The sequence below is a fragment of the Hesperophylax consimilis genome, chromosome 26, assembly GCF_061612785.1.
Source record: "Hesperophylax consimilis isolate HC1 chromosome 26, BYU_Hcon_1.0, whole genome shotgun sequence".
NCBI classification, from domain to species: domain Eukaryota; kingdom Metazoa; phylum Arthropoda; class Insecta; order Trichoptera; family Limnephilidae; genus Hesperophylax; species Hesperophylax consimilis.
Window position 1 is genome coordinate 8,712,890 of NC_142861.1, and position 22,634 is coordinate 8,735,523.

The following is a 22,634-nucleotide window of genomic DNA, read 5'->3' on the forward strand; positions in this document are numbered from 1 at the left end:
TGAATATAGGTACAAAACGCTTTGCTTTTGTTCAGCACGCAGTACGCATTGTATAGACATCTATTTGTACCTATGCATTATGTTGTAAATTAAAACCGAATTGAGTTTTGTGGGAATTTTTAGATTGGCAGAAATTCTGTGAGTGCGTAGCTCCATCGCTCCTTAAGGCTAGCTACCACTGGTTTGACGTTGCACGAAGACGGGTTGCTTTTATTTACCTATATTAGATTAGATGTCACCTGTGACAGGTAAAAACATGTTTTTTTTTAAAACTACGCCATATTTTGGACGTTAAAGCAACACGCGCTATTGTTTCTCTGCACAGACATACTTGCGAGCTACAGCTAGTGCACAATAATATAATGTTAAAAATGGGGATTCAAACACCGGGATCTTCTGCTATCCAGACGACCTTTAAGGTTAAAAATAATTAGTCTTACCCCCTCTTCTGGGATTGGTGAATACTTCGCTAAGAAACTGTGAATTGTAGGTATAGTTGGAAGGTGTGGGCTGCAGGCCGGCGTACAGAACTTGTCTGAAAAAAAAGAAGAAAATCAGAACACACGAACCATGCTATACATCATACATCACATATATCAATATGAACAAAACCCACCTGATCTTTGGGTAAGCGTTGGAGAAGGGTTCCGCTTGGTGCGTCTTGGAGCGGAGGTGCGCACACACCGTGTACACCTCGTACAGGTGCGCCAAGATGCACCTCTCCGCCGAGCTGCAGTCGCCGGGGTTTATCACCGGCTTCACCAGGCGGCAGAGCTGCTCGAACACAGAGCTGGTCTGCTCCGTGGATACTGGAAGGTAAGGAAGAGATTGACCAATGCATAGTCGGGAAACACGCCCAACATTTGTCACATGTACGAGTATGTGTCGTTAAGACCCACGTTCACTCCTTCCTCTTCTTAAAAAAAAACCTTTCACACAGGATCTTCAAAAATGACACTGCCGTGAGGGAATGTGTTTTTTTGTTTTTTTTTTAGCTCCACACAGGAGGCCCTGAGGAAAAAAAATCCCTCAGGGCCTATGTCATCTTTTGGGATTCTTAGTTGGGAGACTTTTTAGGGAAAGTAAGGAGCGGAGTTTCTGGGTAGGAAAAGGTATGAGAGGTAGGTAGGAATCCGGGTGTCCAGGAGTGACGGACGTATGATTTCATCCCTCCCACTGCGTTGCGTGGCGATGGGTCGAGGGAGTCTGGCTTGAGAGGTCAAAGGTTCTCCTTCAACAAGTCTCTCCCGATCCGGCTCGCCACACAGCAGGTGGGCAAACGCATTCGCCGCCAAGATCTAGACAAACCTCACCCCACGAACTCGGGCACCCCTGCTAAGTTACCAAATGTAGCAAACCACTTGTGGTGACCTATGGCAGGGGTGTTGATTATCCAATGAATGGTTTCCAGGGCGGCGGTACCCAAACCCGCCTCTGTGCGGAGTTTAAAGTTTTTAAGATTACAGCGTAGGGAGTGTGGAGAACCCATCGCTCAGGGAGTGGAAACATGACCTGCAATAGCCATCCCAAGCTAAGGTGTGAGCTACGGTGCTCAGGCTAAATGACCTGAGGAACAATGGTGCCTCCGAGAAACAGGGTCGCAGCACTCGGACTCAGACCCTGCTGGAGTAGACCTTCTATTTCCCTAGATACCCGTGGGACGAATATTGGACCATTTGAAAACTCCATTTTCCCTCGTGGGGCCTTCAAGGAACCGAGTGGGAGTGGACTCTTCTGCCATGGGGCCTTCAGGGAACCAAGGAGGAGTAGACTCCTCCGTCGTGGGGCCTATAGGGAACCAAGGAGGAGTGGAGAGGAGAGACCAAGTCTTCTTCCATCGTGGGGCTGTTAGGGAACCAAGGAGGAGTGGAGAGGAGAGATGAGGCTCTCTTCCCTTTTGGCGCCTTCAGGGAACCAACACAACCAGACTACACATTGTGAGACAGAAGACATAACCACATATCCAATAACAACCCTGGTGAACTTTATAAAAGGGACCGGGTGACTTTTTAAGGAATGAGGTAAAATGGGAGATAACACAATGGGCTTATGGCCTAAGTGCTCACGGGAACTATATGTAAACCGTCTCCGCTCTATAAAAAAAGAAAAAAAAAATACAATGCTGATAGGGATTTCTGGCACACTAGAGGTTAACGAAAAATGAATGCAAAAGAATGATGGAGTTTTTTTTTTGCTCGAGGCATTACGCTTACATAGCAAGCAGCAGTGGTATCTCCTGAGGACTCCCACTACATAAAGGGCGAGGGAAGTGGTGTAGCTCCGCAAGAGACCCTGACCCGGGCTGCGGGACGCCAGAACCGACTCTACTTCCAAAAGCTCTTTGAGGATCTGAAAAATAACAACACAATATTATTAAACTATATATTACAAGCTGAACTATAGTCAATAGAAACAAAGGAAGATGTCGCCGAGACTATCAAAGCGGCGGAGCCATCAACGAAGTATTATTTGGACAGGGCGTGTTTTTTAAAATTAACACCGAAACCAAAAATAATGGTTTTAGAAAGCATTTTTCAAAAAGAATGTGCATTATCTCGCAGTCGAAAGATCAGAAGAAGCATTGCTTTTTACCTTTTGTTGGTCTGCAAGGAGCAAATTTGTCTTCCAGCAAGTTCGTCCCAACGCTAACTACTAGTTTTGTAAAGATCATTTTTCAAACACGAAATTGAAGCAGCAAAATATTTTAGGTAGGGGCTTTAATGGACTTGATCATTCACAATTTAATGAGCTATACGAATATTAAAAAAACTTATACACCTTATAGATAGCTTCGAGGCGGCGTATCGATAAAAGTAACAATTGATAAAATCTTACATTTATTTCTAGCAAAACAACTAAGTCACGCAATAGATTACGACAAAACTTTTGCCACAAAATGTACGATCTTCGCTGGTTTCGCATAAGTTTTTAGAAGCCTGTACAACAAGTTTACATCAAGTTGGGTTGTTAAGTTCATCACTATAATTTGTGACGGGATATTACATTGTTGAATTTGAGCAATAACTTTGTGCTACGTTTTATATTGTAGGGAACTTTCATTTATATGTAGGCTTTCGAAGCGAGTACCAGAATTCGATGGGGAGTTGTATAATTGTAGTATTTGGTGATTTAAAAGGTTCGGGTAAGTTCGGGTTCTACCGAACATAACCGAACGCTACCAACCGCCTCCGGTTACATTGTCGGTTCGCGAAGAGAGCCCACTCTTTCGCTAGACGGCCTTTGGGCAACTTGTTACTTGTATTGTCAGTTTATTATATTCCAAATTAAACAGTGTCCGTGTATAAGAATCTAGACTATTCAATATATTACCAGATCCTTTCCTCGTTAGAATACTGGAGATTAAGGGCCCAGTATTCTATCCTATAACCTATACAACAACGATACGTTACAATAATGAAATTATTCTAAGGCGGTGTTATTTTTAGATTAGAAGTAGGTATGAGAGGACTAATCTAATGTTATTATATGTCGATGTGTGGAGCCAATGAAAGTTGTGGTCACCGAAGTAGCGCAGGACAAGGTCGCTTAGAGATGTTGACTCTAATAGGATAAAGGGAAGAAGATGAGAGAACGCACCTGGATACAGATATCGATAAGGCCGTACACATTGACAGCCAGCTCCATGAGGTCGAAGAGGAAGGCCACGTGCTCCTGCACGGGCAGGTAGCTGGAGGTGCCCAGAGCAAAAGCCTGCAGCATTTCCACCACGGTGGAGCCGCATTGCCACGACACCACGTGCTGGTCGAAGTAGTTCATATTCTGCAAACAGATGGAAATGATATCATAAAGAATACATATTTTATGACACGCTCCAGTGAATCAAATATTTGTGTGGCGGTCCATCCTTTCTGCCTACCTCTAATCATAGTACATATATGATTTCAGTATCATAACTATAAACCAAATACATACTTGTGTGGCAGTCCATCTTTTCTGCCTACCCCTATGATTTCAGTATCATAACTATAAACCAAAAAATCTATGAACTGAAGTGAAAAAAACTCTCAAATAGTGAAGTCTTACAGTGTGAAATGAATGGTTCCATGACAAAACAGAACATTGAAGAAAAAGAACAAACAAACAACAAACCAAACCTAAAATTTGTATGTACATCTTTAATGTCTGAAATTTCTAGCTCAATACAGCTACTTTCAAATCCCAACACATTTTCAATATGAGCTATAAGCTTTTAAATAACCTTCAAGTGACAAAAAAAATAAGACAAGACATCGTGTGCGATGGTTCCATATTATTTATTAACCCACGGTTATATTATTTATTAAATGTGGTGTAAATATAACTTGAGAAAAACTTGTCTTTTTACCACAGCATTTATATGGTTAAAACAGTCTTAAACCAGGCTCGAGGCCAGCTTCATACCAACTTTGAACCTACGTATAAGAATCTAATTAGTAAGACGGTAATTGTTTAGTAAGTAACCGCTAGTAAGCATTATAGAGTGAAAGTACCTGAAACTTTTGCGTGACTGCCTCAAAGTTGAATTCGCTTCGGGAATGTTTTTTTACTTTGCCTCCCTCAGCCACGTCAATAGAGAACTTCTTGGAGAACAACTTGCAGATTTCTGAAACAGGACATGTTTTAAAATTTCAAGATAGTGACAAAATTAAGAAGAAACCTCTTGAGAAATGTGTGAAAATTAAAATTTATGATGTGATGGGTTTCCATCACCGACATTAGAATAAATAGATCTGCCCTAAAGCCAAATTTGGGCACATTCATAGTCAATTTGAAGATAAGGTAGAAAATCTTGGAGGTCATCAAGGGGAATAAGGTTAACATAGGGGCCGTTCAAGTATTATGTAAGCACTATAGGGGGGCGGGGGGGTCTTTGCTTTGCTTATTTTTGATGACATGGGGGGTGGGGGGGTCGAGATAGTGATTACGTCAGCACTGCTCAGCAGTAGTTATTTTTTTTTACACATTGGCAACCCACACATTGTCTATGTTTGAAAACCGAATACATATTCGGGGATTCCCACAAATAATTAATACGTTTTGGTACTGGCTTAGAAGCGAATGGGGGAATTACCGCGCGCTACTCGCTTGTCAAAATTTCTTCCATCAATCTATTGTTTCGTTTCAGTACGATTGACGATTTGACGTGTTGTAAGCAAATCAAAGAAAGTTAATATTTGTGTTACCGTTGATCCTCTTTCGCCAAAGTTGAATTGTTTATAAAACAGAAAAATGCATATAGGTACCAATTTTTACGTAAGCATGGGAGGGGGGGGGGGGGGGGGGTGGTAAAAGCTTTGCTTACTTTTGGTGACAAGGGGGAGGAGGGGGTAAATAATTGTAATAAATCTGCTTACGTAATACTTGAACGGCCACATAGGAGATAGGTCACATTTAGCTAATGACCTTATTGGTTAGGAGCTTTGCAGACCGACTCACCTTTGGACATCTTTTTGACCTGGTGGCGGGCTTCGTCGCGGTGTCGGCCGACGCCGTACAGCAGCACGTGGCGCTGATTGGTATCGTGCGGGGGCGCTCCGCCTTCGCTGTCGTGCCACGCCAGCGGAAAGTGCGTGGTGTACAACAGGTGGCGGGACGGAGGCGGCAACACGTCTATCATCTGGGACTCCACACTGAAACCAGAGATACATTATTACATCCCATTACTTATTCACAACAACCTGCTATGAAACTCAAACAAGCTAATAATTATATGATTGTATTTGCTGTTACAAATCCTGCTGCATGGCAGTGAGGCATGGAACTAGCAGAGGATGGATGAAAGTAGGTTGAATGCTGTAGAAATGAGATCCCTGAGGCATATGTATGGTAATACCATTTTTGACCGTGTTACAAATGTAGGTTGAAGAAAGCGAATGAACAAGATTAACCACTCAGAACATTAGAACGTCAAAAGACGTAAATATGATAATAGCGGTCAAGACATTAGAACGTTTTTTCACATAAACGCGCGAGATTTTACAAAAATCGATTTATTTCCATCACTAGTATACGGATTGCCATGATTTAAAAAACAGAGAATCGATAATGAATAACGCTACGCGTCTGTATTCAACAATATCTATGGAACGTAGAACTGCATTATCTAAGTCGATTGAATCTGTCATCTTGTTCGTTCATAATTTATTGCGTTTCTAAATAATTTATTAAAAATATTTTAGTTTGGACGGTTAATATTTTGAGGTGACTAATGAAGTTTTTAATTATATTTCTTCAATATATAAAGTGTTATTTCTTTATGACACTCAGAAAAAAGTACATTTTTCACAGCTTTGAAATAATGGTCAGCAATTTTTACATATTTTTGACGTTTTCAGAAAATATATATTTAGAAATGCAAATATTTACTTATAACAACACAATGCTATAGTGAATTTCATAATCTTTCCAAAACATTTTTTAGAATGAGGCTACGTTTCCCAAGACGTGAGTTATGAAGCTTTTAGCAAAACTCGTAAATAACACAAAAATTATCACGTTTTGACAGTTCTAGACAAAGGAACACATAGTATATAAATGTCTTTGTCTGAGAGGTTAAGAAAGGTATGGAATGAACGGAGAAAGGTGTGTAAGAGGAATAAATGATATTTAAGTGAATGGTAAAAAAAGCCATGGATCTCCGAAGAAGACATGGCACAGAATCGGGCCTTGTCAAGAGTCAGAATAACAGAAGAGTATGTTGAAATGCGAATTGAGCAAGTTGTATGGCGGTCCATTCTCTTTGCCTAACCCTGTGTTGAAACGGCATGACGGTTAGATAATACAACAGGAGAAAACAGTACAGTGACAAAACAGAAAATGATAAAATAATAGATTAGGTTCGTTTAGGTTGGAGAGGTTGGTTGAGGGAGATCCTTTGACCTCTCCAGCTAAACTCTCTCGACCCATCGTCTTGCACCACAGTGACAGGGATGGATTCATACAATAGTCATACCTGGACATACTGACTCCAGATTCCTACCCACCCCTCATACCTTTTCCTTCTCAAAACTTCCTGTTCTTTCTTTCCTTTAAAAGATTGTCCACACAGCATCATCAAAAATGTCATAAGCCTTTAGGGAAATTATTATTCTCATGGCCACCAGTGCGGAGCTAATGTTAAAAAATGGTTATGTTAGGTTATGTTAGATGAGCGTTTTTCATCTAGATAGAAGCAAAATTTAACAGGAATAGACTGGAGAAGAGCATCGTTGGACATAAAGAATTGGACATGGACATTTCCGATGGCAGCAAGGATTTTAGGTGGCAAGTTCCAAGGGTTCTACGTTATTAAGGTTTGTCTAGCAGACTCACCCGTGTGAAGTATCTCCAGGTTCCTTGGGGCTATCCGGAGCATCCATAGAGTTCTGCTGATCCTGCTTTATGTGCTGAAGCAGTTTGTCTAAATCATCGTCGATCTTGGCATCATCATAGTCCATTCTGACATGATCCTGCAAGTTAACAACAATAAGCAAAATGTATCAAATGCATGTTTGGAAAATATCATATCAAAAGTTAGAAAATAACATAAAATATAGTCAAATTACATTAAAAATACAAGGCAATTCAAATACAATGGCACTCTCATGATATATTCTGCTGACATTCCTTTCTCATTCATCCGCTTTACACGCCCAGCACCCCTTTCTTAAACCCTCGCAAACCCAATTTCTACCGATTTTTAACAAGTTTCTCGTTAACTCTTTAAGTTTTTAAGTTTCCAATTTCGTGTCATATATTCTCCTGGCACACATGTCCTTGTTCATCTGCTCCACATGTCCAAACCATCCATTGAAGCACTACTCAATTTTAAAGAAAAATATGAGTACCTTGCTGAACAAAACACCTGCACTACAAGGATGAAATCCTCAAATCTACTAAACATTCCAAAATTAAATACCTACATCTTTCGGCCAGAAAAACCACTATTTCCATGCTATAAAATTATATAATGCCCTTCCTATTGAAATTAAAAACACCATGGATATAGAAAAGTTTAAAAATTACATCAAATTATGGCCAACTAAACATGAAGATGAGGAAATCATTAAGTAATTTATGAAGTAACCCCAACGCAACCTACAGACAACAAACATAAATACTTTTTGCTTAGTTTATTTTATATTTTGTGGGAACCAACAAATTAGAAGATGAGGAAATCATGATCAACACAAATACAACAACCTACAGTCCGCCTTCGAACAGGAATACCTAGTGAGGAGGACTGAGAACAAACTACATCACTTTATAGTTTTATTTTACTTAATACTGTATCTTTTTTACTTTACATTAAATAAAAAAATATATAAAAGTGTCAGTCATTCCATTAAATGCTGTAAATTCCAGTAAAGTTCAACTCCATTCCTTCAGGACATTTGAGCCGGTAATGATACCACGTCGAAAATTATTTTACTTGGTGTATTAATAACTGCGTTACCTCAATTTTTGGTTTTAGGTCGATTCCGGCAAAGATCTCCTCGTCAAGGGTGGGAGTGTGGTGGTGGTGGCTCACGGGGTCCAGGGGCCCACCAATGGGGGTGGCAGCCCCACCTGTCACAGGGCCCAGGCTCATGGGCTCGGTGGCACCCAGCAAATCTCCTAAAAAATAAATGTTTTATAAATTATAATCAAGACAAATCAAACATCTACGATTTTATTAAAAAGTAATTATAAGTATGTATTTCTATGGTTTTATTTTAAACGTAATACTGTGCAGTTATTTTAGTATTTTTTTATGAATACTGCACAGTGAGAGTAAGTATGGTTTCCCCAATCAGGGCATGTTTTAAGGCTGAAGTGGAAAAGGGGAAAGAGGAAAGAAAGTAAGTAGGTACTGGCTATTCATCTCTGGTCACAAAGCTAAAATCATTCAAAGCAACATTTCCATTCTGGTGATGATCTTTTACCAGGGCGAAACTGAGAGATTGTACTACTCTATAAAATTTGCAATAGTTTCAGATTTATAATTTGAAAGTTCGAACCGTGATAAATATGTAATCTTATCACGTCATTTTCATAATTGGAGGAAATATAAAACACAAAAAACTAACCTCTAGATATGAGAGTGCACATGTACGCGTCGTGTGAGAACACATCCCTACGGACCAATTCACCAAACAGATGAACCAGGTTGGTGAACTGAGCCTTGTTCTGAGAAGTTGCAGCCGAACCTTCGTCTGGAAAATAATTATAAATAGATTAGGCAATAGATAATACAAACAAGGGAAGAGGACCATCAACCATTATTAGCACAAAACCGCATGCATAAAAATGTCATCAACATTGTTCACTCATACTACTGCAAATTGCATCTGCACACCAAATGCATAACTTTAATTGACTCCACTTTGATACATTAAGATAACAAGATCTCACTTTTATATCTATGATATAATCATTATCATATCTTTATACTACAGAGTTTTCCAATAAGAGGTGTTATTTTGATATTCAATCGTAAAAGATCAATGGTTTCGTTGCTTGTGTGGCACGTAGCGCCGTCTTGTTGAAAGTAAACATTGTCCATTGAAGGTTACACCCACCCTGTCCCACCCCGGTATAGGTGACTTATGGTCACCCCTTCGGAGCTCTCGCATGAATCTAATATTTTTTGAATAAACGGCTCTACAAAGTATAAAAATGAAGCTAGACCTTCAATGTAAACATTGTCCAGATCAATACCATTCAATTCTGGCCGTAAAAAATCATTAATCATCTCTCGATAGCGCAATCCATTCACCGTAACTGTTGCTCCAGCCTCATTTTCGAAAAAGTAAGGTCCAATGACTCCGCCGGACCATAAACCGCACCAAACAGTCACACGTTAAGGATAGAGAGGCTTTTCAACAATAACTCTTGGGTTTTCCGAGCCCCAGATGTGACAATTTTGCTTGTTGACGAAGCCACCGAGGTGGAAATGGGCCTCATCACTCAAGATGATTTGCATTTGATTCACTCAAGTGAATTTTAATAATTTCAATGCGTTGTTGAAGAGTGTATCGTTCCATTTTTATTAATGGCGTAGTTTCTACTTGTCAAATGTCAAAAAATGACAGCTTCAAAAGTAACATCTACCGAAATAGCGGGCTATTCAAAATAACACCTCTTATTGGAAAACCCTGTATATACATAACACTATCATATCACACTATGAAATTTGAGACCAGTGCAATTAATTTTAATGAACTTTCAGTCTTATTATTATTATTAAGGAGATAAGGGTGATCAACGCTATTAAAATAACACATTTCCCACAAAGCTCCTGCTGCCTTTACAAGCTTGACTCTACCTGAAAAAACTCAGGAATCAAGTTTTAATTTACAGTATCTGTGTGAACCCCACTCATTCCATAAACCATATCTTCCCTTGTTCCTAACGTCTATGGATTAGCTAAATCGTAAGAATAAAGAATATTAACAAAATAATGGAGGCATTCTTTGAAACTCACAGACGGCTATAAGAAAAACTTACCTAGAACCGGAGCATCGTTATCCAGGAATCTCATGAGAAGGCTCTGGAAGATGGGGGGCCCACCGTAGATGCCAGCGCCTGAGCTGATGGACTCTTTATCGTCGTTTGCACCTGGAGAAGATTCATAGTACCTTAACCACTCAGAAAATTAGAACGTCAAAAGACGTAAATATGATAATAGCGGTCAAGACATTAGAACGTCTTTTCACGTAAACGCGCGAGATTTTACAAAAATCGATTTATTTCCATCACTAGTATACGGATTGCCATGATTTAAAAAAAAGAGTATCGATAATGAATAACGCTACGCGTCTGTATTCAAGAATATCTATGGAATGTAGAGGTGCATTATCTAAGTCGATTGGATCTGTCATCTTGTTCGTTCATAATTTATTGCGTTTCTAAATAATTTATTAAAAATATTTTACTTTGGACGGTTAATATTTTGAGGTGACTAATAGTTTTTAATTATATTTCTTCAATATATAAAGTGTTATTTCTTTATGATACTCAGAAAAAAGTACATTTTTGACAGCTTTGAAATAATGGTCAGCGATTTTTACATATTTTTGACGTTTTCAGAAAATGTATATTTAGAAACGCAAATATTTACGTATAACAAAACAATACGATAGTGAATTTCATAATCTTTCCAAAACATTTTTTAGAATGAGGCTACGTTTCCCAAAACGTGAGTTATGAAGCTTTTAACAAAACTCGTGAATAACACAAAAATTTTCACGTTTTGACAGTTCGCAAAGGAACACAAAGTAAATAAAAGTCTTTTTCTGAGAGGTTAATTAAACATACTTATTTTGGTTTTTGGGTAAGTAACATCATTCAAGTTCAATGACTCTAAGTTCACAAGCGGTAAAGTAGGTACTGAAATTATTTTTATTATTAATAATTCTTTTTTCAAAATGCGTATTTATTTGGTTCAAATGTTTTAAAAAAGGAAAGATACGTTATGACACAACGCATGGTTTCACTGAACTAGGTCCGGTGGACATACTTTAGCGGCCCATTCATGCACGTATTTCTTGAATGGCTATCCTTTTCATAAGTGGTGCTACATTTTTTGTTCGATTAATATGTTCCCTTGAGGTTATTTGTTATGAAAACGGCGCTATATAAATCAGCCAAATATTATGCCAGCGCAATATGTATAACATCTAGTTACCATGGTGATCCTGGGCGCTGTTGGTAGTTTGTGACGAGGGGTTTGCCAGCAGCTGCTGTTGGCGCCTGTCTAGTAGTGCGGCGGCAGCCATTGCGCGATGTTCACCCCAGCGCGCATTGCATACCGCCCACTCGCACAGCACGAGGACAACTGAGTAGCTACAGGCCCATTCCTAGAATACATATATACATAATAGAAACAAAGGATATATGGCATGGAAGCTTGTTGACTATTGCCGAACTACAACCAAACTGCAAGGACCATCATGAGAATCGTTCAATCGTTGTGAATCACAGTTCTTCCACACAAATGAAGTATTGAATTCCATAAGTCCAAACTTAATCAGGTACAAGTAATTCCATAAGTCAAAAGAATAAGGTGGAGCCAAAGATAGTTATGCGTGTAGGAAATAACGAAGGCAAGGCGCCACTGTGCGCTGATGCAATTTACAGCGGAATGGTTTAACGATGTTGGCGACACTTTTGTACATGCGGTTTCATAACAATAATAGTTGCTTCATAAATACCAATTAATAAGTATTTACCTTTGAAAAAAAATTGAGACATTTGATGAATGTGTAGGTTTGTCTACTTTCAGTATCGTCCTAATGAAAGAATTCCACCATTAAAAATTGAAACTTTGCTCGAAATGGCTTTAGCCATGTTTGGTGAACAGATCAGAATGGCCAAGTTAGTCATTCTAGATCTATCGAAAAAGATAAAAATCAACTGGCGTAAAAATACTACCTAAAATGTAACGCTACTTGCTGACTAAAAGTTTTCGGCGTTATGTTCGAAATTTCAAATAAAACCAATCATACTCTTACCGTCTCCTTCCCTTTCCCACTAGCTTCAGATTCACAACATACCCCAATTAGGGATGTCATATTCCCACTAGCTCCGTACAGTTGGGATTCTTGCGCGGTATTCATATTTAAAAATAAAAAATAAAAGGAATGAATGTTGCAGTATTGGTTACCGGATCCCTAGTTTCCGGGTTGACGTCCTTGCTGGTTTGGCTTGGGGAACTGGAACTGTTGGTGTTGTTGGCGTTGGGACTGCCGACGCTGCAGTTTCCAAACACTTTGTTGTACAGGACATCCAGGCTGTTGTTGGAGTCCACTCGATCGAAGGAATGGCGATCCAGGGCCTCCAGCACCGCGAGAACTCGCGTTGTGTTTGTTCCTGGTAAATAAAAAATAAGAATTCTAGTCACAAATGAAAAAAAAAAAGGAAATTTTATTTTTATTTATATATGATTTGTACATTTATTTATAACAATTACAGGTAATAAAGCCTAAGACGTTATAATTGTACCATTTATGCAGTGTATATGCAATGCCAAAAATCTCGCAAATGCGCTATAGGACACAAAAAATAAATCTAATTTTTTATCTACCGCATTCAAAAAGCACGTAGCTCTCCCCACAGGTGAGTTCATTAATAAATTAGTGCGGCTTGCTCTACTATATAGAAGATTGTGATGACGTCCTCGAGAGTGAGACTCTGGTACAAAAAAATTTAATTGGGCCAGTATCTCATTATTAGATAAGTGACCGTTTATTAGTTGGAAAAAATATTTAAGCAAAGCAATACCTCTACGTGTCTCTAGGGAGTGGTAATTGGTCATGCCTAATATATAAATCGATGGGTAAAGCCAAGGGTAACGTCCATAGAGCCGCGAGAATAAAAACCTTAAAATTTTTTTATGGACTCTTTCAATGCGTAAAGTGTATGTTAATTCATGTGGAGCCCAGATGATCGAGTTTGATTCAAGTACACTTAGGACTAGTGTGTTATATAATAACGTCAGTGTTTTTGTGTTACGAAGCGGATATGAGTTTCTAATTACGAAGCCGAGAAGCTTGTATCCTCTGCTTATTAAATCATCGATGTGTTGGTGAAAAGTTAGTTTGCTGTCGTAAATAACTCCTAGATCTTTGATTTGGTTTAGGTGTTGGAGAATAATTTCATTGATTGTATATTCAAATACATGCGGTTTCTTTGATCTTGTATACGAAACGATATTGCACTTGGGTGTACTGAAGTTCAAGCCATTTATTTTGGCCCAGTTTGAGACGCAGTCAATGTCACGTTGAAGGAGAATAGAGTCAAGATGGTTTTTTATTGAGCGATATAGTTTCAAGTCATCTGCAAATAGTAAATACAGCGAATGTGTGATGACTGAACCAATATCGTTGATAAAAATCAGAAACAGAAGTGGTCCAAGGATAGACCCCTGAGGAACTCCAGAAAAAACTATGAATTCCAAAGAACTGGAACCCTTATAATAAACAAACTGTCTACGATTTAGAAAATATGAAGCAAAAAAACAGAGTAGTCTTTTGGAAAAACCAAATGAAGCTAGCTTATTTAGAAGAATGTCGATGGCAACCTTGTCGAATGCTTTTTCCAGGTCGAAATAAGCAACATCCACCTGTCCCCGATTGTCGAGAGTTTGTGATAAGAAATCTGAGATGCATAAGAGGTTTGATGTTACTGACATCTGGGGTCTAAAACCATATTGACGGTCATCAAGAATTGGATTAACGTGATTAAGTATATATTTATGTAGAATTTTCTCGAATATTTTCATGATGGAACATAGAACGGCAACTGGTGGATAATTCCGGATATCGCGTTTGTCTCCCTTCTTGTAGATAGGGGTTATTTTAGTTAATCTCCAGATGTCTGGGAGAATCCCGTTTTTTAGGCATACATTGAAGAGATGACATAATGGTGGTATTAAAAGGTCGGAACAACCCTTTAGTATAAATGTTGGAATATTGTCAGGACCGATGGAGTGAGGTTTCTTTAAATTTGAGAGTGCCTCCTTAACATCTTTTTCTGAAATACTGACCAGGTCGAATGAGGGTCCAATCTGTTCCAATGTAGTGTCATAACCATAGATAATGAATATATGGCATGTAAGCATGCAACTGTAGCCAAACTGCGGCGGAGACAATGAAAGCTATGCATATTTAGGTTGTAGGGTAAATTATAGGGAGTTTACATCTTCCGAAAATAACTACAACATTATTTTTACCTACATTATTATGAGGCTGGTATCATTGTAAACCAGCGCGCGGTACCTCGCGCGTCAAATAATATTATTCTGTCTCCAGCAGTCTAGCCGTCGGGTTAGCCCTAAACCTCCTCTAGCGTACGCGATCTATTTGTTCATAAAATTATTATAAGTGAGTTTTGTTAACATAAAAAAACTAAATTAGAATTATCCAAATTCTCATTATTTCACACTGAGAGTAATCACGCAACCTCGGATTGTGCGGATTGGAGAACCGCAGAATCATCTAGCCAACAACCCATTTAAACTGGCGATGATAACAATCCTCCAAAAGGTGTTCATGTAGAAACTAATGTGTGACAATGCTGTGCCTAGATGCAATTTGCAATAATATGGGTGAACATTGTTAGCGACACTTTTGTGTGTCCCCATCTCCCTTGTTTCTATTACCTATGGTCACTAGAAACTTTCACAGAGTTGACACAAAATGTAAGCAAACGTAGGGTAACCGTTAAAGGTAATGTAATTGCGCATCTCGAAAACTATTTTCGTTCGGTTGTTATATTGAAAAAATCCTATTTTAATTCGACAAATAATATTTAAAAACACCACCATCGAATTGCATATCAGAATGACTTACGTGTTGATCTTACGATGGTTTGCTATCAACGATAAATACTTATGGAATAAAGCTAATATAACAAAGAAAACCTTAAAAATAGATGCATTTATCAGACAATTAACCACTGGAACGATTTCGGTCGAAAAATCGACCACTTTTATTTTTCTGCGTTTGATATCGGTCCAAAAATGGACCGATTTTTCTACCATTCGTAAAATATTTATTGTAATTATTTAAAACGTTTATATGGCCAGCTACTTGTTTTATCGAATAGCTGATAATATATTCTCTTTGTCTATGAACTTATCCGTTGTCTTTGAAGTGTTATTTAACGAGTTTTCGCGGTTTTTTTATGGCGTCCTGTCAAAAACATAATTATAAATTTTCAACATTCACGAAATTTTGGACTCTTCCTAAAATGCCGTAAGTAATTAATTTATTGGGTTTTTAACGCATAATTATATATCTGTGTAATCATGATTGACTTAACTATCTTTGAAATGCGTTTTTAATTCGTTTGTTTGTATTATATTGTTTTGGTTGAAGTTTTTGTGTAAGATTACGTCAACTGAAGACGTCATCTGTTTTTGATTTACAATAATGTCTTAAATACTGCACTCGCGCATTTGAAATATAGATATTCCATCACAGTGATTCAAAACAAAGAGATATATATAAGTTTTATTTGAATTGGTTCATTATTAATACAGATATTTGCTAACCAATTATTTTAAGTCATATGTCAAAAAGTTGACTCTTTTTCACATGTAAAATGGTGTAAAGCCTTCGTCACACAATAAAAATTTAGTAATTTAGTTGTATAATTAATTAATTTGTTTACTTTTACCAAATTTGTGCAGTAACAGCTGTCGTCCAGGGAAAGGGATCACTCCACGACCCAATAATTATTTTCAAATTTTATATTAGTGCAATATTTAACAAAATTTAAACATTTTACATTTTACATTACTTACATTAAGTGTTTTCAATTTAAAATATATAGAGTGGTGCTGACTGCAAGAGGAGGCAGAGGAAGAGGGAGAGGTGGGGTACGAGCTGGTGCCGGACTACCTGCACGTGGACGTCAACGCAGAGCTGCAATTGCAGCCTCGTCTGGAGTGTTAGTATTTTTTAATGTTTTTTTATGAAAGTACTTTGCTGTGGCCGTTGAACTCATCATATATTTGTATTTATTTAAACAGCGACCCTGCTTTGCTACTGGTGCGAGAGGATCGCGTCAAGGCCCTAAAGGCTGTTAGGGCCCTGCCTGCTTCCTTCCGGCTAGAGCTGGAAAGCCGAAAATTCAAGAAGCAGGCGGCGCGCATTTTGCTCCCTACCGCACCTCCAAGAAAAACTAAACAAAAGTAAGTAATCGTATTTAGATGCTTGATACAATATTATTGTTTTTTCCTGACAGCGTTCCACTCTTACAGTGAGAGTTGGTAAGATCAGCGCTCTGTGCATTTGGCACATTCAGTGCATATTTTACAGAGTTCTAATTTTATTGTTTATTTACATACTGTACATACTGTTTCACACGTGAATGAGAACAATTTATATGATTTATGTAAATGTTTTCAGAATTCCATCTCCGGAGAGAACAACGTGTCCCTTTTCACAAGGGACGCCTTCACCGTTGCCACGACCCGTACCACCACCGTGGATGTCCACTCCCGCACAGACCCAATCAACGGCTCCCAATGCACCAATTATGCCTATCCGTGCAGCATCTCCCGAGCCGTTACCTGGGACATCGCGGAGTGGGGAACTCTTCTCTCCGGAGGCCGGCTATCATAGCGAGCTGTGGGTGGACGTGCCATTCTACGAAGAATTGTCGGCGTTTGGGAACGGTGAGTTTATTTTTTGAAATGTCATACCAGGGGCTCAATATAAAATCAATTATCTATATTTTATATTGATATCCCTAGCACAGTTTCACTGTTGGTATATTGGCAGGAAATAAGCATAGTACTTAAAAATTCCACATAACAAACATACAAAATGTATTGTTGTTATGACGTGGATGCATCATTACACATCTTTTTTTTCTGTAACGGGTATTGCAGAGTGAGAAATAAGACATGCCGAACTTCTTTGCGAGGATTACATTTGATTCACCGGCTTCTAAACGGTATAATACAGCATTTTTTTCTTAAATTGAAAAAACACTTTCGCTTCACGGGACTCATTGTGTCGAGCTTCCTAGTTAAAAGCGAGGCTGTATTGGTAGGTGGGTTTTGTAACCGGACAAATTATCATTAAAATAGGTCGCTTTACGTAGTTGGTCACTTTAAACGGATACGTTTTCCTACTAAAAGCTATGAAACCTTACTAGAGTTTACATTATCGTCACTTAAAACAGTAGACCGTTAAATGCAAAGTCATTATATCCAAATTCTACTGTAAATTTGTGTTTTCTTTTATTTCAGAGTCAGACATGGGCAGAAACAGTAACGTGGACGAGGCAGCTGTACTAGAAGAGTCTGTACTTGGAAACCGTGAGTTATAAAACTAACTAACTTACCTTCACGCCATTTCGGTAGGCAGAGAGGATGAACCACCATGCAACTCGATCTTGGCACACACACTCTTTTCTTCATTCCATACCTACCTGACTGTGCTATTCTGACTCCTGACATTGCCCGCCTCAAGTATTTGATTAACTTTTTATTTATTTTTTTATATGAATACCTCACAAGAGCCTCAGCTGGAGCCAGTGAGACTATGGCATCCCCAATCGGGGTATGTTGTGAGGCTGAAGGTAGCGGGGAGGGGAAGGAGGTGTGGCTATTCAGAACTGGTCACCAAACACGGCTAAAGCCATTTCAAGCAACGTTTCAATTCTGAATGGGGTCTTACACCAGGGCGATACTATGGGTATCTTCCACTCTGGAACGTGCCGCAAATATAATATATATTATTTTTAATGAATTTTGTGTGAAAATAACACTAATTATTCAAATATAATTTATTTGATTTGATCCCGCGACAATCGTATTGCGAGTCATAAGCCGTACCAGAGGCAGTGGGTTATCGTAATATAGACACATTAAATTAATTTGGGTTTTCTGTTGTTTCAGAAATGGATATGGACAGATCGAGCGACGAGGATGACGAAGCGAGCGACGTCGACCACGAAGAGAGCGATGAGGATACATGCCACCAATACTTTATCATAATATTATCAACGTTTCACCTAACTCCCATAGACTTTAGTAGACAAGACCAGGTAGATAGTGAGGCAATGCGTTCGATTCTGCCGCCTGAAGGTTACTCTTTCGATTGGTCTAATGATATCTTACGGGATAAGGGAGACTTTCACAGGCACGCCAAGACCAACTTTCAATACCGACGAAATGGGCAAACCTTTCTTAAAATCTTTGATGCAGATTTCGTTGAACTGATCGCGAGAGAGACCAACAGGTATGCAGATCAATGGATTGCGAAAAAACAATTTAAGCGTCATGCGCGTACCAATAAATGGGCTCCCACGAATAAAGAGGAAATGTATGTATTCTTGGCAATTTTAATGTATCAAGGTATTAGTCCCCTTCCTGTTGAAAAAGACTACTTCTATTCAAAAAAACTCACCGCCATGCCTTATTTCAGCCGAGCCATGGATTATAATCGTTTTCTTCTAATTAAAAAGTTCCTTCACTTCACCAACAATGAAAGTCTTTCTTCTGATGCACCATTATCTGTGCGAAGGTTACAAAAGATTCAGCCCGTCTTGGACCACCTCTCAAATAAGTTTGAGACTTTATACCTGCCCGAGCAAGACATCTCTCTGGATGAATCCTTACTCTGCTATAAAGGCCGTTTGGGATTCGTCCAGATGATCAAAACCAAAGCGGCCAGTGCGGGTATAAAGTCTTACGAGCTTTGTGAGTCTTTTTGAGTTTTTTTCTGTAAAGAGGCTTTTCCAGATCTAGTCACTAAACATAACTAAGCCAATTCAAGCAATGTTCAATTCTGAATGGTGGTCCCTCACCAGAGCGATACTCAGAATCTCACTCTATAGCGAGGCACAATGATATTATTATGTATTGATTTTCTTAAATTATGAATAAACCAATAAACTGAATACATTTTTATTATGACAAAGTGTGTAAACAATGTTTAAATCAATATACTGCTCTTTCATTGTAACCATACAACTGTTATATTGATTTAAAAGGATATTAGGGCTTAATAAATAAATCAATTATTGGTTCCATCAATTATTTTCCCCTCACCCCTTTTTTTTCGATACCTTTGCGTTTAGATATAAAATTATCACTATGATTTTATTTGCACTCTACGGTCATACAAAGGTTTGATATATATACAAATTTATCATCATTTTACATATTCCGATTTACTCTATGTAGATTGACCTTAAGGTAGCTGTCAGAAGTGATTTTTCGTCAAATATTGGTGAATTTCATCAACTTTCAAAGTATCCCCCTGAAATATTGGCAATGTTTATATCTATGATATATATCTCATTTTAAGCCTTATTTCCTCGTTTTGCACGTTATATAAAAACATGGTGACAAATCTCCAGTTCTAATTTACAATTATTTAAAAAGTAGCACCATGATTTTGACATCGTGAAATAGGCTCTCTGTATAATTCATCAAATGAATAAAATAAAGCCAACACGGCGACTATGCTTATTAATAATTGTAGACAGTTAATGTATCTTCCTAACGTTATACCAGTTTTTGTGGTAAATTTATTATATGGTATAATACAGTGATTTCAATTTTGACACGTCACGCACTCAAATTTTAAAAAATTATTTTCTAACCAAACTTTTGAAGAGAGCATAACGTACAAAAAATTATTTTTCTATTACATTCTTGCATTTGTGGTTATCAAACAGGCCATAGAGAACATAAAAACGTAGAAAATATTCTATAAAGATATTTAAAACTGCCACTGGCGGCAATTTCAAATCACAAAAACGCTAATTTCGCGCATTTATAAAGTTTAAGATTTTTTAATAATTTATCTATCAATTCTAAAAATATAGAATAAATTATTAAAATATAGGTGAATTCATTGGCTGTATAGCACTACAATCAGTTTTATGTCTCCGTATTAAAATTCGGAGGTTTGATTTTTTTAATGTTGGCGGAAAATATTCAAATTCGTCGCCAAAAAACCGCGAGCAATCGGAGAAAAAAGTTTTTTGACGCGCGATCGTTCGAGTGGCTAATATAAAAAACCATAACAAAATTATCAGACCAACATAACCTTGAAAACAAAATACAACAGATAACTCTTTCTGAGCGTTTTTATTTGAAAATTGGAACATTACACCAAAAAAAATTTGGGTTGAGTAGGAACTGATGTTGTAATACATTTCATTTTAGTTCCTATCCAAATGATTACGTTTAGTAAGAACTGATGTAATAAAATAATAAACATGAAGTACATACTTCTTAACCAATACCACAACCCTCTCAAAGAGAACTTGGTTTTACCTTGTGAACTGAATTTTCATGAATTAAATTAAGAAAATCTTAAACAACATAACCTCAAAAATGAAATAACTACTTTCGTCCTTTCATCTCAGAATGTTTATTTGAAATTTGGAACGCCAAAAAGTACATACTGGAACGACGAACATTATATAGTTCCTACTCAATTACTATATACAACAACAACAATACGGAGAGTGCACACGCATTATTTTTATCCTAACAAAATCATCTAAAGCAGTCATAAAAAGTATTAAATTCAAAGTGTTTCACCTAATTATATTAAATTAACACTGGCTTAAAGTTTACTAATTGTTAGAAAAGTATATAGTGCATTAAAAGTGTATAAAACAAGGATTAGTGTAATCAAGTGACAGTTGTTATAAGCCCCCCGCGCCCGCACCTACACCGCCCGCGCCGCCAGCGGTAGTACTTACACGCCCTACCAAAAATCCAGGGGTTCACAACTGTTTAAAAAAAAAAAAAAAAAAAATAACAATGGCTCTGAGTGATAAAGCTTCGCAGTACATTACCAAAGTAAATGCGATAATCAGTGGATTGATCTCAATCGTTCATGAGCCTAGCAATAAATTCTCTAAGGAAAATATCGTAAAAATAATACCAAAAACAACCGAACTTATGGCTACGATTGCAGAATTGGTAGTCGATTTTGGAGTAATGCAAGGAGAATTAAATTCAATGAAAAATAATACGCAACTCAGCAGGACCAACCCGATTGACATTAATATGGGTGATATTGTCACCGAAATGGAAGATAGGGCCATCAGATCTAACAACGTCATATTATATAACGTTCCCGAGAGCTTGTCTGATGAAAAGGCAGTCATCATTACGGAAGATAGAGACAAAGTTTCTTCGGCTATAAAAGCTATCGACCCGTCATTAGATCTAATCAACGTCAAAGTATTCCGACTGGGTGCCAAGAAAATTGCCAACAAAAATCGTCCAATTAAATTGGAATTTACAAACAATATCGCACCGAGAACTCTCCTACGTAATAGCACCAAATTTAAAGACGGAATCAAAGCAAGTAATGACTTAACCATCCTCCAAAGGAATCAATTGGTGGAGCTTAGAAAGCAGTTATTGTTCCGTCAAGAGAATGGTGAACCAAACCTTACCATAAAGTACATAAACTCCAAACCAACTATTGTAACAACCCTTCCAAAAAACGACACAATGTAAACAAACTGAAGTGCTATTACCAAAATGTCAGAGGCATGAAAACTAAACTTAAGGACTTTAAAATACATGCCCCAACACTGCCACATGACATCCTCATTCTTACGGAAACCTGGCTGGAACCATCCATCAACTCTGCTGAGCTTGGTCTACCCCACCATCATATTTACCGGTCTGACAGAAGTCAACAAACCAGCGCTAAATCTAGAGGCGGTGGCGTCATGATAGCTGTCAACAAGATACATCCTTCAAAACTTCTGAAAACCAAAAATTCTAATGTGGAGCAAGTTTACATTTTACTAAACGGCAAAAATCAAAAAAATATCATAGGCAGTGTTTATATTCCGCCATCATCAGATATAAGTGTATACAAAAGTCATTTCGAGGATATTGAACAACTGTCGTTTAAATTTCCAAATAGTAAAATCACTATCATCGGTGATTACAATTTACCAAAAATCAACTGGGGTACCCGCGACAATTCTACATTATCTCAAAACTCTAGCTTAACTGACACAGAAAAAGAAATAGTTGAATTATGTGATTTCCTTAACCTAGTTCAATTAAACAATGTAAAAAATGACAATAATAGATTACTAGATCTTGTTCTTTGTACCGACTTGTCAACTGCGGTTGAAAAGTCACTCGATTCAGTTCTTCCCCCTGATTC

The 22,634-nt window shown here is 37.9% G+C and overlaps 2 protein-coding genes across 2 annotated transcripts in view; one reads left to right on the forward strand and one right to left on the reverse strand.

The window, feature by feature from the left end:
- kto (mediator complex subunit kohtalo) overlaps nt 1-22,634 on the reverse strand; it is a 104,424-nt gene that overhangs the window by 48,357 nt on the left and 33,433 nt on the right. Inside the window, exons 12-23 of the mRNA XM_089647356.1 lie at nt 12,626-12,831; nt 11,648-11,819; nt 10,468-10,578; nt 9,048-9,173; nt 8,435-8,595; nt 7,312-7,448; nt 5,437-5,630; nt 4,491-4,603; nt 3,598-3,780; nt 2,214-2,349; nt 617-809; nt 441-535 (exon numbers count right to left, since the gene is read on the reverse strand). Of these exons, the coding sequence (XP_089503482.1) occupies nt 441-535; nt 617-809; nt 2,214-2,349; nt 3,598-3,780; nt 4,491-4,603; nt 5,437-5,630; nt 7,312-7,448; nt 8,435-8,595; nt 9,048-9,173; nt 10,468-10,578; nt 11,648-11,819; nt 12,626-12,831 (1,827 nt within the window). The remainder of the gene's footprint in view (nt 1-440; nt 536-616; nt 810-2,213; nt 2,350-3,597; nt 3,781-4,490; nt 4,604-5,436; nt 5,631-7,311; nt 7,449-8,434; nt 8,596-9,047; nt 9,174-10,467; nt 10,579-11,647; nt 11,820-12,625; nt 12,832-22,634) is intronic.
- On the forward strand, nt 15,511-19,960 carry LOC149411067 (uncharacterized). The gene is made up of 6 exons (XM_089647355.1): nt 15,511-15,716; nt 16,297-16,413; nt 16,496-16,657; nt 16,875-17,143; nt 17,723-17,791; nt 18,374-19,960. Exons 1-6 carry the CDS (start codon nt 15,646-15,648, stop codon nt 19,189-19,191), a joined length of 1,506 nt encoding a protein of 501 aa, XP_089503481.1. The 5' UTR covers nt 15,511-15,645; the 3' UTR covers nt 19,192-19,960.

What these genes read in the sequence shown, in the direction of transcription:
- LOC149411067 (XM_089647355.1), top strand. Translation starts at nt 15,646, where the DNA reads ATGGCGTCCTGTCAAAAACATAATTATAAATTTTCAACATTCACGAAA. An exon ending in TGGACTCTTCCTAAAATGCC is followed by an intron (nt 15,717 to 16,296) that starts GTAAGTAATTAA and finishes TAAAATATATAG; the next exon opens with AGTGGTGCTGACTGCAAGAG. An exon ending in AGAGTCTGTACTTGGAAACC is followed by an intron (nt 17,792 to 18,373) that starts GTGAGTTATAAA and finishes CTGTTGTTTCAG; the next exon opens with AAATGGATATGGACAGATCG.